The following is a 15,630-nucleotide window of genomic DNA, read 5'->3' as shown; positions in this document are numbered from 1 at the left end:
ATGCTCGGCCACTCAGTCATTGAGTCAGTGGGTGCCAGAGTCGAAGTCTAAGTCAGAGTCTACGTCTCCGTGTGAAGATCTGCTGTGAGAAGTATACAAATGGGTCTCGGGTTCGGTTCAGTCTCTGGCCGAAGGAGTTTACTCATTTTGGCGCAGGTTTTTCGCTTTTTTTCTTGGCTGCAACTTGGCGGCTTCGATGCTATCGCCTTTGAAATCCACGACAGCGACAAAGCCCAGACTCATGGCCTAATAGACATGGAGGAGTCCCCAGTCTCCAGTCGACAGTCCACAGTCCACAGTCCACAGTCTGCAAGCTCCAGTCTCGGAGTCGGTCCCCAAGCAAACTAACTTCCTGCAGTACCTTTGATGATGATGCTTCGTCTGGGTCTAGACTTTCACTATTAATTGTCGATTTTCATCAATTGTTGCTCATTGTTGTACTAGCCATCTTTGTTGCTTAATGGGTAATGGGGTTGGTATTTAAAGTTGTGCAAAAAAAAAACTAAAGAAGAGAAGAAAACCCAATTTCTGTTTCATATCGAAATTGGATCTATTACTCAATGAGGCGACCGAGTGAGAGACAATTTGATTGATTTATGCAATACCCAGCGACTTGTCGGACCTTTTCTCCATTGTCAGTTAATTGCTCAATGCAAAAGAAGATGCACTTATATCATGGGCAATTTGTGGGCCCTAAAACAGCCTTGTAAGTCTTTAGGAATTCCAACTCATTTGCATTTGACATACACAGAAAATTACTTCATGATTTTTTATTAAAAGTTTCTCATAAAACTAAGCTATTAAATGGTGCATAAAACCAGCACTGCCTTAGTGCACTATAAATATTTATTGCATTTTTTTTTCTGAGACTCACTTAATTCCGTTTTTTTCAAAAACAAATCACATATCATTTAAAGATTTTCCATAAATACTTAAGCTATCTTTTCTGTGTACTTTAAGATGACATTCTATGCAAGACAGACAATGTTTGAATATTTGTCACTGCAAAATGATGGCCCAAAAATGGGGAGAGTCTGCAGAATGGCATGTATGATTCTCAGTTTGAGTGTTTTGGCTTTAGCAAAATGCTGAATTTAACCATCTAAAAGGCAAGTTATGCGTTTGGCGTGCATTATTTTTTACATTCTTGTTTTCGCTTTTTTTTTATTGGCAATAAAACTGGAAACTCTAGTAGACTTCTAAATTGCAGAAAAATGCTCGTATGCTTTATTGATTTATATGTATAACATTACAAGACTTTATTTATTTTAAAAGGTTTATTAACACCATAACAAGTTTTTAAATCAATTTAATTTTTAATATTTATTTCGCACCATCCCCAAAAACATAATTTTGTGCAATAATTCAATTCACCTATCATGAATATTTATAAATTGTATATATTTTATGTATGTCTTTATCTATCCATCTTTTTTCATTATTTTTTTATGACTGCCCCCTTTGAACTGTGTCCACGTTTTCTGTTTTGTTTTTCGGGTTTTGGTTTTGTCTAAGACAACTGACACGACAGCCGCAGCAACATCTATTAATTTGTCAAATTCAAGCCAAGACAACACACGTTAGGAAATATTACAAAAAGGAAAATATCTAGTGGGCTATGATTATTATTTTTGTGTTGCCGGCTTATAACTAATTCTCGCAGATAAAAAGTGTCAAAAGAGTCAGGCGGCCAGAAGTCAGCAGAAGTTGAGGAAAAATCTGTGGAAAAATATTTAATGAAAAATATATAGACAAAACATTGGTTGATTAGTAAAATATGAGTATGTGTGAACTATAGGTATGTTGAGGTTTTTTCTGATGATTATGACTGCTTTAATTAATGGATAACAGTTTATAAGTTGTCTTAAATTTGTGTTTTTTTGAGGGGACTTAAATGATTCATATTTAAATGCTTCATATTTATATGAACATATTTATATATTTATTTTAAACACTTTATTTATTTTGAACACTTTAAAAGAAAGAACTAAGCCAATAGCTAAAACACATTTAAAAAAAATATGAAGGGTTGTAACATAGAACTGTGGATTAACATATAGATGATACGAGGGTATTCCCATATTTTATTGTATTAACTTAAAGTTTTTGTTGAAGAATTCGAAGTCCAATTTCCAGCATAAATTATGCAAATTATGAAAAATGATTTCGCAGAGGCGCAGCGAACTAAAGTTTGCATTTTGCAATGCGAATCAGCCAAAATATTTATTATAATCAAAAGCCGAGCACCCGCAACGTGGGGCACAGACCACGGAACCGTGCAGCATCGGACAACACAATTTATTACATTTTATGTGCCGCATTAACCGAACGATGGAGATGTGATCCTCGTTTAGGTTTGTTTCTGGCTGGTTTGTTTTTTTTTCACCGATTTTCTGGTGGCTACATCATTGTTGCAACGTGAGCTTGCCTCTTGGCCAACCCCGCGACACAATGAGGAGGTGTCTCGGCATCTTGGGATATACTCGTACAAAATATATCCATATATTTATCTATGTGGACAGCCGAGCCTGGGACCGAGAGACTGAGACTTAGACTGAGACTGAGCATTTCTAATTAAGACATTCGATACGGCGGCTTGCGTGTGGAACGCGAGACAATTGGGCAACGAACAGCGGCAACATTAGCACGGCAGCAATATGAATCTGCCCATATCATCGCAGATTTGGCATTTCACCAGCCATTTAGCATTAAGCTCACCCCTGAGACGCCTCCGTGTGGCATTCACGCCCGCTTGACTTTGAGAATTCTAAATTGCTAAAGACCTTTCCTCGATTATCCTTATGCTTGCAGGTGCAGCAGCAATAACAGCAGCAGCAGCAGCAGCAGCAGCATCAGCCACATCACCCACTGAGTCGAGGAAAATAAAACCACTCGTTGCGGGGAAATTGAAAAGTGAGAAAACTGACAGCAACTGCGACAGCCCAGCAGCAGCAACAGAAGCTGCTAGCACCTCGGCAACATCTGCGACAGCAACGACCATTGCTGTTACAGCAGCAGCAACACCAGCAGGAACAGGAGGAGCTGCAACAGCAACAGCAACAGCAACAGCAACATCAACGGCAGCGGCGACAGCAGCAATCCACACAACTAAAATCAGCCAACTGAGGCTTAATAACCAAGCGACAACAAGCATGTTACTTTTGCAACCCAATGTAAGTTTAAAAGAAATCATTTTGTATCTGATAACTTCATGCAACAAGAAAGTCAAGCCAAGCTAGTTTCATTTAAACCATAAACATTACTAACTATGAAGTTTTTAACTTCACTTCTATACATATATTATAAATTTAAATATAAAGGATAAATTATGACCTTGAATGTAAAATTTGAAAAGAAAAAAATTTTAAATTAAACAAATCATTTAAAGATCTAGTCAATTTTAACAACAGTTTTTAAAACCAGTCCATACATAATTGCAAAAATATTATTGAGAGTCCTAGAACCCTCTCCAAAACATGTTCATAACATTAATTGCAAGCTCCCGCTGAGATGAAATTTATAAAAAATAAAATCCAACCAAAAGGTGTGCAAAATCTATGCAAATTTGGCAAGCCCAAAATGAATGGCCGCGCTAATTGCCAGCTGCTAGGAGGTGACTTCTCGCAAGTGAAGTCAAGTTTCCGCGGCGGTGAGACGAGGAGATCAATTGCAGCCACAAAAACACAGAAATTAGACATCTATTGTTAGGTGTGAGATGTGTTGGGAAAACATTTTGGCGTAAGCATAACCAATTAGGAAATCATAAGCGAGGAGTTTTCCGCGACTTAGGGGTTGCTATTCCGCATAAAGCACCAATGGCAGTTGCTGGGGGAAATGCGCATGTCGCATGTTTGGTGCCGGAAAAGCTAGACTCCACCCTTAGGGCTAGGATATCTAGACGGCAATGGCGCGCTCACTAACTCATTCGACTGTCGACCGTCTTTCGTTGCAGAGCTCCTTTAGTTCATTGTCGCCCTTCGATAATTTCTCCACGCAAACCGCTTCGACGACCACTACAACGTCGCCATCGGCAGCTGGTCACCACCAACACCACCACCACCACCACCACCACCACCTCCTCCATCAGCAACATCAGAACCAGCAGGAGCTACAACAACAGCAACAGCAGCAGCAACATCTGCAGCAACAGCAACACCAGGAACTTGTTAGCCCGCAGCAACACCTGCTAAAGTCAGAATCACTGCTCTCCCATGAGGAGGATCAGTTGATTAGCAATCTGACCGACGCGTCTGTGGTTTCCCACAGCGAACTCTTCTCGGATCTCTTCTTCCCCTCGGACTCGAACAACTCCCTGCTCTCCCCCACCACCAGTGGCTATCCGGACAATCCCGCCGAGGACCTGACCAGCTCCATTGAGAATCTCACCAAGTTGACTTGCCTGCGCGACAAGCGATTGTCCTCGATTCCCGAGCAGCAGTTGAGTTCCGAGCAGGAGCAGCAACTCTGCCTGCTTAGTCTGCGTTCCAGCAGCGATCCGGCCATTGCATTGCATGCCCAGCAGCAACAGCAACAGCAGCAACAACAGCAGCAGCAGCAACAGCAGCAGCAGCAGCAGCAACCACAGCAACAGCAGCAACTCCAGCTGATCTCGCCCATTGGTGGGCCATTATCGTGCGGCAGCAGTTTGCCAAGCTTTCAGGAGACCTACTCCCTGAAGTACAACAGCAGCAGTGGAAGCAGCCCCCAGCAGGCCTCCTCCTCCTCCACCGCCGCCCCCACGCCCACTGACCAGGTGCTGACCCTCAAGATGGACGAGGACTGCTTTCCGCCGCTTTCCGGCGGCTGGAGCGCCAGTCCGCCCGCCCCCTCGCAACTGCAACAGTTGCACACCCTCCAATCCCAGTCCCAAATGTCGCATCCCAACAGCAGCTGCAGCAACAACAACGGCAGCGGCAACAGCAGCAGCAACAACAACAACAGTGGTGGCTACAACTATCATGGGCACTTCAATGCCATCAATGCCAGCGCCAATCTCTCGCCCAGCTCCTCGGCCAGTTCCCTTTACGAATATAATGGAGTCTCCGCCACGGACAACTTCTACGGACAGCAGCAACAGCAGCAGCAGAGCTACCAGCAACATGTAAGTGGGAAAGGATCGAACAGAATATTTCAAACATTAAAATGTTTTCCTTTAAAAGTTAAATCCCTTAGAATTTTTTAAAATATGGTTCAAATGAGTTTCTTATCTTATAAGAACCTCTCATGAATTTTTCGTTTGAATGCTAGACGATTTTCAAAAAGCTGGTAATGCAATAATAGTTTCTTTTTTTGCATTTTAAAATCAGGGTTTCAACAAAAAAATTTTAATAATTGTATTTGAGTCATATTTAATTATAAACAAAAAAAACAGACAAGTGTTTAAAGCTTAAACTTTCAACCAAATATCATATAAGAATTCATTAAGTGTAAAGAAACCTTATGTTTGGTTTATAAGCGGTTGTACTATATTAAAAAGTCTAACAATAAACACTATCTACTCCACAATTCAACAATTTAAAGCTAATAAAATATATTTATGGTAATAACGTAACTTTATCCCAATTAAATTTTTGTCGAACTAAATAAAGTAAAAGATGGGCTTTAATAAAAGGGATTTGGTAGAGAAGAGACTAGAATAAAATCTTTCCATTTTTTTTATGATGAAACCCATTAATTAATGCTTAACTGTGTTTAAGTACTCACTGTTAAGACAAGCAATTAACTTACCACGGATATGGTTTGTCTAACCCTCAGAACTACACCTCGCACAATGGCGAGCGTTACTCGCTGCCGACGTTTCCCACGATTTCCGAGTTGGCGGCGGCCACGGCGGCCGTGGAAGCGGCGGCGGCGGCCACCATCTCCTCGCCTTCGGTGGGCGGTCCTCCGCCCGTCCGCCGGGCATCGCTGCCTGTTCAGCGGACCGTCTCGCCCGCCGGCTCCTCGGCGCAGAGCCCCAAGCTGGCCAAGATCACCCTCGGCCAGCGGCACACCCATGCCCATCCGCTCCAGCTCAGCTCGGCTCCCAATTCGGCGGCCAGTTCGCCGGCGAGTGTGGACCTCCAGGCGGGCCGACTGCTCCAGGCTCCGTCGCAGTTGTGCGCCGTTTGTGGAGACACCGCCGCGTGCCAGCACTATGGAGTCCGGACCTGCGAGGGCTGCAAGGGATTCTTCAAGCGGACCGTCCAGAAGGGATCCAAGTACGTCTGCCTGGCGGACAAGAACTGTCCGGTGGACAAGAGGCGTCGCAATCGCTGTCAGTTCTGTCGATTCCAAAAGTGTCTGGTCGTGGGCATGGTCAAGGAAGTGGTGCGCACGGATTCGCTGAAGGGACGAAGGGGTCGACTGCCCTCAAAGCCGAAATCCCCCCAAGAATCGCCGCCATCGCCGCCCATCTCATTGATAACCGCTCTGGTGCGCAGTCATGTGGACACCACTCCGGATCCCTCGTGTCTGGATTACAGCCACTACGAGGAGCTGTCGATGAGCGAGGCGGACAAGGTGCAGCAGTTCTACCATCTGCTGACCAGTTCCGTGGATGTGATCAAGCAGTTCGCCGAAAAGATTCCCGGCTACTTTGATCTCCTGCAGGAGGATCAGGAGCTGCTCTTCCAAAGCGCCTCGCTGGAACTGTTCGTTTTGAGGCTGGCCTATCGGGCCAGGAGCGATGACACCAAGCTGATCTTCTGCAACGGCACTGTTCTACATCGCACCCAGTGCCTGCGATCCTTCGGCGAGTGGCTCAACGACATCATGGAGTTCAGCCGCAGCCTGCACAACCTGGAGATCGACATCTCCGCCTTCGCCTGCCTCTGCGCCCTCACTCTGATCACAGGTGGGTAAACTCCTCTTCAAACCCCCGATAAAAAAGACAAAAACAGCTTAAAATAACTTGTTGAAGTTTCTAAAAAATATTTTTTATGTACATTTGTTATTTTGGCTTTTGTCATATCAAAAATACATTTTTTTTTAAGATTTTCGAAAGAAATGAATTTATAAAGAAAATATCTTCAAGTTTCATTATATTATTCAATTATTATTATTTCTATTATTATTCAAACTCCGAAAAAAAAGATATACATAAAAAATATATTTTCGGGGTGACACAGAAATCTCTTCCCTTGAAATTCGGTTAAAATGTCCAATATTGTACATATAAATAATAACCCAATTTGAGCACAAGAGATTTCTTTGTCATCCCCGATTTTTATATTATTATGTCATAAAATATGTTTCCTAAAAACAATTAAAACATTCACATTTAAAAGTTACATACATTTTTTTACTACCTCTTCTATATTAACGAATCGAAACATTTTAAAAGAAATGTCTTTTTAATATTAAGTAAGCAACGTCATAAAATACAAGTTGAATTTGAATTAAATAATTATTTGTGTAATTGTTGATCTCGATTATAGTGTCTTAATTTAAAATAACAATTTGCTTACTTAACCCCTTTTTTATCCTATTTAACCCTCAGAACGCCATGGCCTGCGGGAGCCGAAAAAAGTAGAGCAGCTGCAGATGAAGATCATTGGCAGTCTGCGGGACCATGTCACCTACAATGCGGAGGCCCAGAAGAAGCAGCACTACTTCAGCCGGTTGCTGGGCAAGTTGCCCGAACTGCGATCCCTCAGCGTCCAGGGATTGCAGAGGATCTTCTATCTGAAACTGGAGGACCTGGTGCCGGCGCCAGCTCTCATCGAGAACATGTTCGTCACCACATTGCCCTTCTAGAGGCGATCGATCAAGCGTATCATCACAACAACATTGCTTCCTTAAACTAGCCCTAAGCCATGCCCCCCTCCCCCCTACTAAGATATAGGAAATGACCCAACTAGCTTTAGTAGAGAGCCCTGAAATAAATAAATCTCACAAAAAGAAAACCGAAATAAAATGCAGACCCAGGCCATATATATAGCGTAGTAGAGGTAGTTAGTTTGCTGGACAGCCCGGCCCTTCGATAATTACGGACATGAATATTTGAGAAAGGGGTTTTCCAGTGTAGAAAAGCAGCTCCTGCGTGACTCGTCAGCACTGGAAATTACAACTTGTTGACGTTAATTGTTAAATTGTTTAATTTCAACTGTCAAATTCAATGGGTAGGCACGCAATGGAAACACTTTCTAACCCCGGACTTAAGCTTGCTCAATATTCTGCATTAACGGACGGACAGACGGAACGCTCTCTTGCCTTTTTGCTAACTTCTAGTCAATTGTTTTAGGCAAAACAAAAAAAAATATAAATGTGTGCAGCATAGTGTTATATAATTTATAGCCTAGACTAGTGGTTCTCTTCAAGAATAACCCAAAACAAGTTCCACAAATTGGAACCTGAAAGTTAATTACATACTATTTCCTTTACAATATTTTTTAAAAATTTCATATCTATTACCAATTTGTGGAAATCTACTATCATATCATATAGCAAAGCCATGCTTGCCCTTAGCTAAAATATATAGACCCGCATAAATTTGATAGCCCAACCAAGTATTTACGTTAAATCCTAGACTAAGGCTCCTTATAGTTGTAGACTAAGACTATTCAGTTCGATTAATCAACGCACCAACCAAGTGCACAATGAGAGTTTAAGTACCTTTTTGTGATGATTGTGTCTGACACAGAGAGAGTTGCACACAAACACACAAGCTAGACGTTAAGCTAAAATACTAGTATATATATGATATATTCTGTAGAGTAAGCCCAAGTATTTGGTAATCCAAAACCCTTGTATATCCGTAGTTTGTACGTTCCAAACGAGAGAAAAACTTTATATTATCTTAAACCACTCCAAATAAGTTCTTAAAGAAACGCTAATGGATCGTGGGATCCTTCTCTCTATATGTGTGTGTTATTTCGATTGAAAACCCCTCTATGTGATTTTGTGATAGATTGGCATTGAACTCTATATATATATATATATATATATATATATAAATATATATACACGCATAATATATATTTTATGTCTAACTTTTGTATGGTTTATTTTATACGTACCACCTTTCTTTGAAAACAAAAAGTAAGAAATAAAAAGATTGTTAGATAGCAAATATTTCAAATGTATGTTATGAGGAATTTTCAAAGTACAGCCTTTAGCAACTTTCCAATTAACGTTTGTATTAACGAAAGACATTTTCTATGTGTGAAATTCAAGACTTCTATAACTAAATGTTAACTAAAAAGCAAAAACACAAAAACCAATGTGAATAACATATCTCTTCAAGCTTTCGAGTGCACGGAACATGTAGATCCGAAACCCAAGTGTTACTAAATCTATTTAATATATTGGCAAACCTGGGGCGACGAGGTGTTTAATAAATTCGCAGCAACTATACAAATTAGATAGATCATTATTAAATTATTGTACATGTAGCACATCAAATGTTGAAATACTAGATTTTGTACCATCTTTAAGAAAAACTTAGGCCAAGCAAAACTAAGTGTAAACCATGATCTGCATGCGGCTAAGCTGGAACTAAAAAAACATAATTGGGTTGACTTTAAATATATGGGGCATTTTGGATTTTTTTTAAGGTATCAATACATTAATATTTTACCTTATCAAATATATGGAATACACTTAAAACTTAACAAAAAAATTAAATAAATTGAATTAAACAAAATTCTGTAACTAAATGCTAGGAAAGAGAATTTCAAAGTGACCCAATTCATTTGATTTCACCCACCTCAAACAAACAACCTAAAAGGGAGTTGAGGAGTTAGAGCAATATTTCATAAGGAAAATGCACCCTAAAATAACTAAAAATATAGCTTAACTAAACCCGAACTTGTAACGGTTAGGAGCGATAATAAAACAGGATTAAACAGGAACAGTAAGGTGACCAAAACAGTTTGAAACGAGACGTTAGATAGGTTCGGGTTCGAAACCCTCAAAGCGATGCCATTTTTTAGCCGTTACAGCAATGAGTACATTGGATATCAATCATGCACATGAATATAAAATATTATAACGATATATCTAGCTATAGGAACCTACTTTGTACCTACACAACATGGAAACATCAAACCTACATGCATATTTACACATATATTTTGAATAGAGCGACAACTTTTACAAGTTAATTCTGGCGCAAATGCTATTGTTATAGATATAGCTGGATATGGCCATATACCGGAGCGAGCATATACATATATATTTTGGTTTATTGTTCTTTTGTAATTTTATAAATGCATACATATATACTACGTGAATGTCAAGTGTGGATTCATATTTTTGAGATACAGTTACAAAAGGAAACAAAAAACCGTAAAATGTGAAATTTTTCGATGAAACGATTTTAAATGAGAACCTTTTAATATTGCTATTAAAATGATATATACACATAAATATATATTTTACTAAGTAACGGATAGGATTAAACTAGAAACAGCGCTTACAGCTTTATACAAAACAAAAAAAAAATAAAAGAAATTGGCACAAATTAAATATATATAGCATAACTAGACGTTTTTCGAAAGATAATGTTATTCGTAATAGAGCGCTATATCTCCAATTCACACAACCACACAACAGATAATATAAGCTATATATCCATCCCAAATAGCGCCTACTACTAGCGATGAGCAGAAAATGAGGTGAAACCTAAAGACGCTATAACATATATCTATCTAATAGATGAGAACCGATGCTATATGGCCCATTATGTTATTTAAATATTGTTTAATCGTTTCATTTACCAGTTAAGTACCCAAAACAGTGCGCATATGAGTGTTGAAAAAACATTTCACCATGCAATTCAATTAACTCTGAAATACGATACCAAGCAAAGCGAATCATTTCATTTCGATTTAAATTTTAATTAACATTTAAATTAAATAAAGATGTAAGCCCAAAACAAACGTTTTTTCTATATCTGTCTTTTGAGCAAATTAGTTATACGAAAAACCAAACCGTATTTACATAAATGTATACAAAACAAAACGTATATTTTCATTGGTTTGAAATAAATACATAAAACAATTTAGTTTTGATTGTTATTTTTGGGAGGTGAAGTCGTATTGAAAAATTTTGTCGTTTTTGGTGTTTTATGCTTTATATAACTCTGTTTTAATGTTTTCGGGGGCTTAGTTTATATTTTGCATTTTAAATTATATTGCGCTTGTGCAAACATGATATTTGTATTTGTTTGTGCAAAGAAAGATATTTTTCTTCTGTCCTTAAAGATTGTCTTTAACCAATGGCATTTGGTTGTTTTCTTCATTAGACATTGAGTTCTTAAAGCTAAATTCGAATTGGCAGTCTTATATACATTTATGATAAGTTTTAGACAATTTACAAAAATAGCTAGTATCAAATGTAGACTGGCAAAAATGAATTGATGTAGTTCCGGCACACGGGACAACGGTTCTCTAAACGAAGAAGCAGTTGTTGGGAGCACTCTTTGCAGAGGCAGAGATGTCGGCAGGGCATGATGACGATGTTCCTGCTACGCTCCATGCAGACCACACAGCCTCCGCGGTTAGGAGATCCGGCATTGCCCGGATCATTCCTTATATTCTGCATAAAACGTTTCAACTGTTGATCAGTCCAGAGGTAAACGCTTTGCGTCTTCGTTGAGATCTCGGAGCGGGCACGTTGGAGCAGGTAGATTAGCAGCAAGAACACATAACGCCGGAACATGTAGAGGATTAGCAGCAGGGACAATCCTATCGAGAGCCGAAAAACGCTGTTCAGTAGACTCAGGCCACGGGCCACAATGGAGTGCATTACAAAATCCAGAAGGTAATCAATGATGCACAGTATGAGCCTAGGGAGCAGCATTAACACCCACAAGGTGCAATTCCCTAATTCGATGAGCAAATTACAGAATAACATGGCCAAGGATTGTCCGAAATCTCTGGCATTTTGCAGGCCACCCTTGGTGCCGCCGTAGAAGTAGTCCGTCACATCCAGCGTGATGAGGCACAGGTCGCAATAGACCCTGTGGACTTCGCTGGCCGCCCATCTCACCAGGTTCCAGGCTCGCGTGCTGCCCTCCACCAAACAGTATCCAACGAAGTAGCTGCCCCACAGGAAGTAGTACACGCTGGTGACCACCGCGTCGATCAGTATGGCCAGCGGTCGTAAGAGGAACTCGTCCACGAACTCCGCTACCAGGACTAGAGTGTACAGCATGGCGGGGGATGCATCCTCTCGAGAAATCAAAATAAACGACCAAAAACAAAATCAAAACAAGAACGCCGGGGATTAGTGTGCCCAGGCGATGTTTGCTAGTTAATACCGGCTTATCAAACTATCGATTTGACAAGGTAACGTCACAAATGGTGTAAGAATACTTTAATTCATAATTGTTTATTTAAACAAAATTATTTCTTCAAAAACAGCACGATATCTTGTCCTTAGACGTATATCTTTCCTGGACAACTTTTAGAAAAGTTTTTTTTTTATTATATTTTATTCTAAGCGAGTATTAAATAAGTAGACTAATTTAAAACTGCTAAATTATCTTTAATAACATACGTAGTTAGGCTTTAAGTAAAACCATAAATACTTATTCGAGGGATTCAAATAGTTTACAGCAGTATATTGCCTGAAAAAAGCAACCCTAAAGCTAATCTTAACATATTTCAGGAATCCCCTGAACATAATTAATCCCATTTATAAAATTATTCCCATATCTATAAAAAAACACTGTTTGTTTGTTTTTTTCAAAAGTTTAAATAAATTTTATAAAAAGTAACCGCTTAACAAAAATGCAGTTGCACTTGACACGTAGGGCTTTTTTTGCAGTCAGTGCAATACCATACTTTTTGTTTTTGGGGATGAAACAGTAAAAAAGTTACTGTTGTTGCTGTAGCTGTTTTTCCACCATTGCGAGGACATTTGACAAGTAATCCCCATTTCCCCCCGAAAGCTTAATTACAAAATCAAATAAAATCGATTAAATCTTTTTTATCTCTTTCGCAGTTTTAGCGATAAGCCAAGCTTTTAAGGTCCGAAGGTCCCAAGATGGAGGAATCCAATTCCAATCACGGTATGGCTGGCTGTGAAAACGTATCACAGTTCATGCTCGATGACCTACAATTAGCTGCGGAACTTGGAAAAACCCTATTGGAGCGTAATAAGGAACTTGAAACATTCATAAAAGAGTACAAAATCAAGGGAGATGAGCAGGAACTTGAGATTTTGCACCTTCGCAAGCATATTAATGCCATGACCGAGGTGAATGATTCCAGGCTTAAGGTGTACGAACAACTGGAAGTGGGCATCCAAGATCTGGAACGTGCAAATCAGCGGCTCAACATGGAAAAAAATCGCGATAAGAAGCAAATAAAGTCGCTGACAACCAACACGGAAATCTTGGAAGCCCGTTGCGAGGAACTCAATCAACTTTTAAGCGATGCCCGACAATCTCTGAGCACCGAACGGCGTAAAGTGGATCAATATCAGCAGGAGCGTTACAGGATGCAACATTCAGCCGAGGGTTCCGTTTCCAGTCACAGCATTCAATCATTGTGCAAGGAACAGAATTTGGAAATATCCAAATTGGATGTTATGGCCATGGCAATAGCCAACTCAACGGGGGTGGAGGAGCTCTCCTTCACTAATGACACCATGTGTGAGAGAACCGCTGTGAAGGGTGAAGAAAACGAGGAGTTGGTGAAGTTACTCAGCGAAATGGAGATCATAAAACGTGATTTTCTGGCAGAACAGCAACGATGCACCGAATTGGAGGAGCAGCTGGTCACCATCATCCAAGACAACCAGGGTCTGCAAAGTCGTCTGCTCGAAAACAGTGCCAATGAGGGAACTATGTCAATGCACGAAGAGTTCTCCCTTCTCGACGACGTCCGACAAGGTCAAATGTGTAGTAGATGTCTGAGGGATATAAACGAAAGTAATACCAATATGGATGATCAATCTTCCATCGCTCCAACCGAAGAAATCTACGAAGACGACGACCGAAGCATTCAATCTTGCAGCGAACACGCCTCAAAGTGCGATAATAGTGCGTCTGAATATAAAGAACGTTTAAGAATTTCCGAAGATCTTAACCTTAACGCCAGCGATAAACCAAATCCGTATCGCGACCTAGTCGAAAAGTACGAGGCTTTGGTGGAAGTAAAGAGAACCTCAAATGCGGCCAAGAGCAATTTTGCCAATAATTCAGATGGCAAAACTATAACCGAATTAAGTCAAAGCAAAAAAACAGAAATAGTTGTTAATAGCTCAAAAGAATCTGAACTAATGTTGGACTCAACTCGCAAACGCACTCCAACCGAATTTTCGGAATCTGAAACTACATCATCGGGATTCTCGGATGAGACTAGTAACAAGTGCACACAAACCGACGAGCGACCTAGTTTCTTCCTTTGCTCAATTAGTAATGGAAATGATTGTAAATTTAGTATCTATGACGATGTCAGTCCGATTGAATCTCATTTTCGCAATCGCCCGGAGTACAGGGAACTTTTCAAGGAGATATTCGGAGTGCTCAAGAAAGCTGCCGATAATAACGAAGTAGACAAGTTACCGTCCCTGCAAGATGACGCACAGGTGATAGAAAAACTACCCTTGGTCCCCGCAAAAGTACCGCCAGTAACACCCGAAAGGGAGGAATCTCCAGATGAATTCATCGATGATACCCAAAGCGTCGTTTCCTCGATTATATCTAATCAGTCCATAGCAATGTCCGAGTGCGTAACCAAGTTGGAACGCAAAACAGCCAAAAAACACATCTTTGAAGTCCGGAGTCAGCAAAACCACTCGGCTCATACGCAATCTACCTTGTTAAGTAACTCTTCTAAGGAAACAACTGTCGGTGAGGCCACTATTAAGCCGATTAAGGAAAATGGACAGGTACTTACTCCACTCAAACGGGAACCTCTCGAATACTTAACCGTAGGTGTCGGAATTAAAAAGAAGAACCGACGAAAGCACCGAAACCAGAGCTCATCTGGAGATCGTATCGAATTATTTAATTCCCGTGAGTTCACACCCAGAAACAGTCCCCTTGCCATGAATAACCGCGGTGGACAAGGCAGCTCAAAGTTGTGTACGGACACATTGAACACGGAATATGGTCGCAGTAATCGTAGACGGACAACTCCTTCATCAAGCAATTGGAATGGTTCGCCAATGGTGATCTATAATAAAAATATGAATACTCCTCAAACTTCTCGTGGCCGTGTAATAGAGTTAAATGGTGTTGAGTTTTACCACAACACTGTATCGCAAGATTTACATAAACTTAAAAAGTTAGATTTATCTTATGCTGAAGTACTGCGCCGCGCCGATGCCGGTGATCATATTCCCACAAAACTACATTCCCAGCGACTTCAACACAACGGATCCAACATACGAAAGAACCATCATCAGTATCGTCAAAAGTAGGCTTGTTTTGAGAATGTAAATAATTAATTATACATTGCATTCTAGCCATAGGGCATTATTAAATTTTTTAAATTGTATGTGCCATGAAGTCTAGTCCGCTTTTTAATGTATAGACAGTTAAATTACAATACCAACTTTACTATTAACGAAAATTTAACTGTATTTCAGCATGATAAAATAAATTATTTAATGACGTCAACTATATGACTTGTTTACTATATTCAACAGCAATGGTTTTTTAACGACACCCGTAAAAAGTTAATAACCCCAACT

At 40.1% G+C, this 15,630-nt stretch overlaps 3 protein-coding genes across 5 annotated transcripts in view; 2 read left to right on the top strand and 1 right to left on the bottom strand.

Annotated features, from left to right (window-relative positions):
- Positions 1 to 10,592, top strand: part of LOC128262932 (probable nuclear hormone receptor HR38) — a 35,138-nt gene extending 24,546 nt beyond the window's left edge. For 2 of the 3 annotated variants that reach the window (XM_052997521.1, XM_052997522.1), the window contains exons 2-5: positions 2,821 to 3,173; positions 3,953 to 5,101; positions 5,755 to 6,835; positions 7,481 to 10,592. In XM_052997521.1, the coding sequence (XP_052853481.1) occupies positions 2,821 to 3,173; positions 3,953 to 5,101; positions 5,755 to 6,835; positions 7,481 to 7,737 (2,840 nt within the window). In that variant the 3' untranslated portion in view covers positions 7,738 to 10,592. Of the gene's footprint in view, positions 1 to 2,811; positions 3,174 to 3,952; positions 5,102 to 5,754; positions 6,836 to 7,480 lie in introns of all 3 variants that reach the window. The other variant, XM_052997520.1, reaches the window with a different exon arrangement.
- Positions 10,593 to 11,006: 414 nt separating this feature from the next.
- Positions 11,007 to 12,229, bottom strand: LOC128262937 (uncharacterized). The gene has a single exon (XM_052997526.1). The coding sequence runs from the start codon at positions 12,136 to 12,138 to the stop codon at positions 11,314 to 11,316; it is 825 nt and encodes a 274-aa protein (XP_052853486.1). The 5' UTR covers positions 12,139 to 12,229; the 3' UTR covers positions 11,007 to 11,313.
- A 464-nt stretch (positions 12,230 to 12,693) lies between these two features.
- On the top strand, positions 12,694 to 15,556 carry LOC128262933 (cerebellar degeneration-related protein 2-like). The gene is made up of 2 exons (XM_052997523.1): positions 12,694 to 12,853; positions 12,931 to 15,556. The coding sequence occupies exon 2, from the start codon at positions 12,973 to 12,975 to the stop codon at positions 15,355 to 15,357; it is 2,385 nt and encodes a 794-aa protein (XP_052853483.1). The 5' UTR covers positions 12,694 to 12,853; positions 12,931 to 12,972; the 3' UTR covers positions 15,358 to 15,556.
- The last annotated feature ends 74 nt before the right edge of the window (positions 15,557 to 15,630 follow it).

Source organism: Drosophila gunungcola, unplaced genomic scaffold (genome assembly GCF_025200985.1).
Source record: "Drosophila gunungcola strain Sukarami unplaced genomic scaffold, Dgunungcola_SK_2 000001F, whole genome shotgun sequence".
NCBI lineage: Eukaryota > Metazoa > Arthropoda > Insecta > Diptera > Drosophilidae > Drosophila > Drosophila gunungcola.
This window is presented reverse-complemented; position numbering and strand designations above follow the sequence as displayed.

Bases quoted from the DNA above. Each gene is read 5' to 3' on its own strand.
- LOC128262933 (XM_052997523.1), top strand. From the start codon at position 12,973: ATGGAGGAATCCAATTCCAATCACGGTATGGCTGGCTGTGAAAACGTA.
- LOC128262937 (XM_052997526.1), bottom strand. From the start codon at position 12,138: ATGCTGTACACTCTAGTCCTGGTAGCGGAGTTCGTGGACGAGTTCCTC.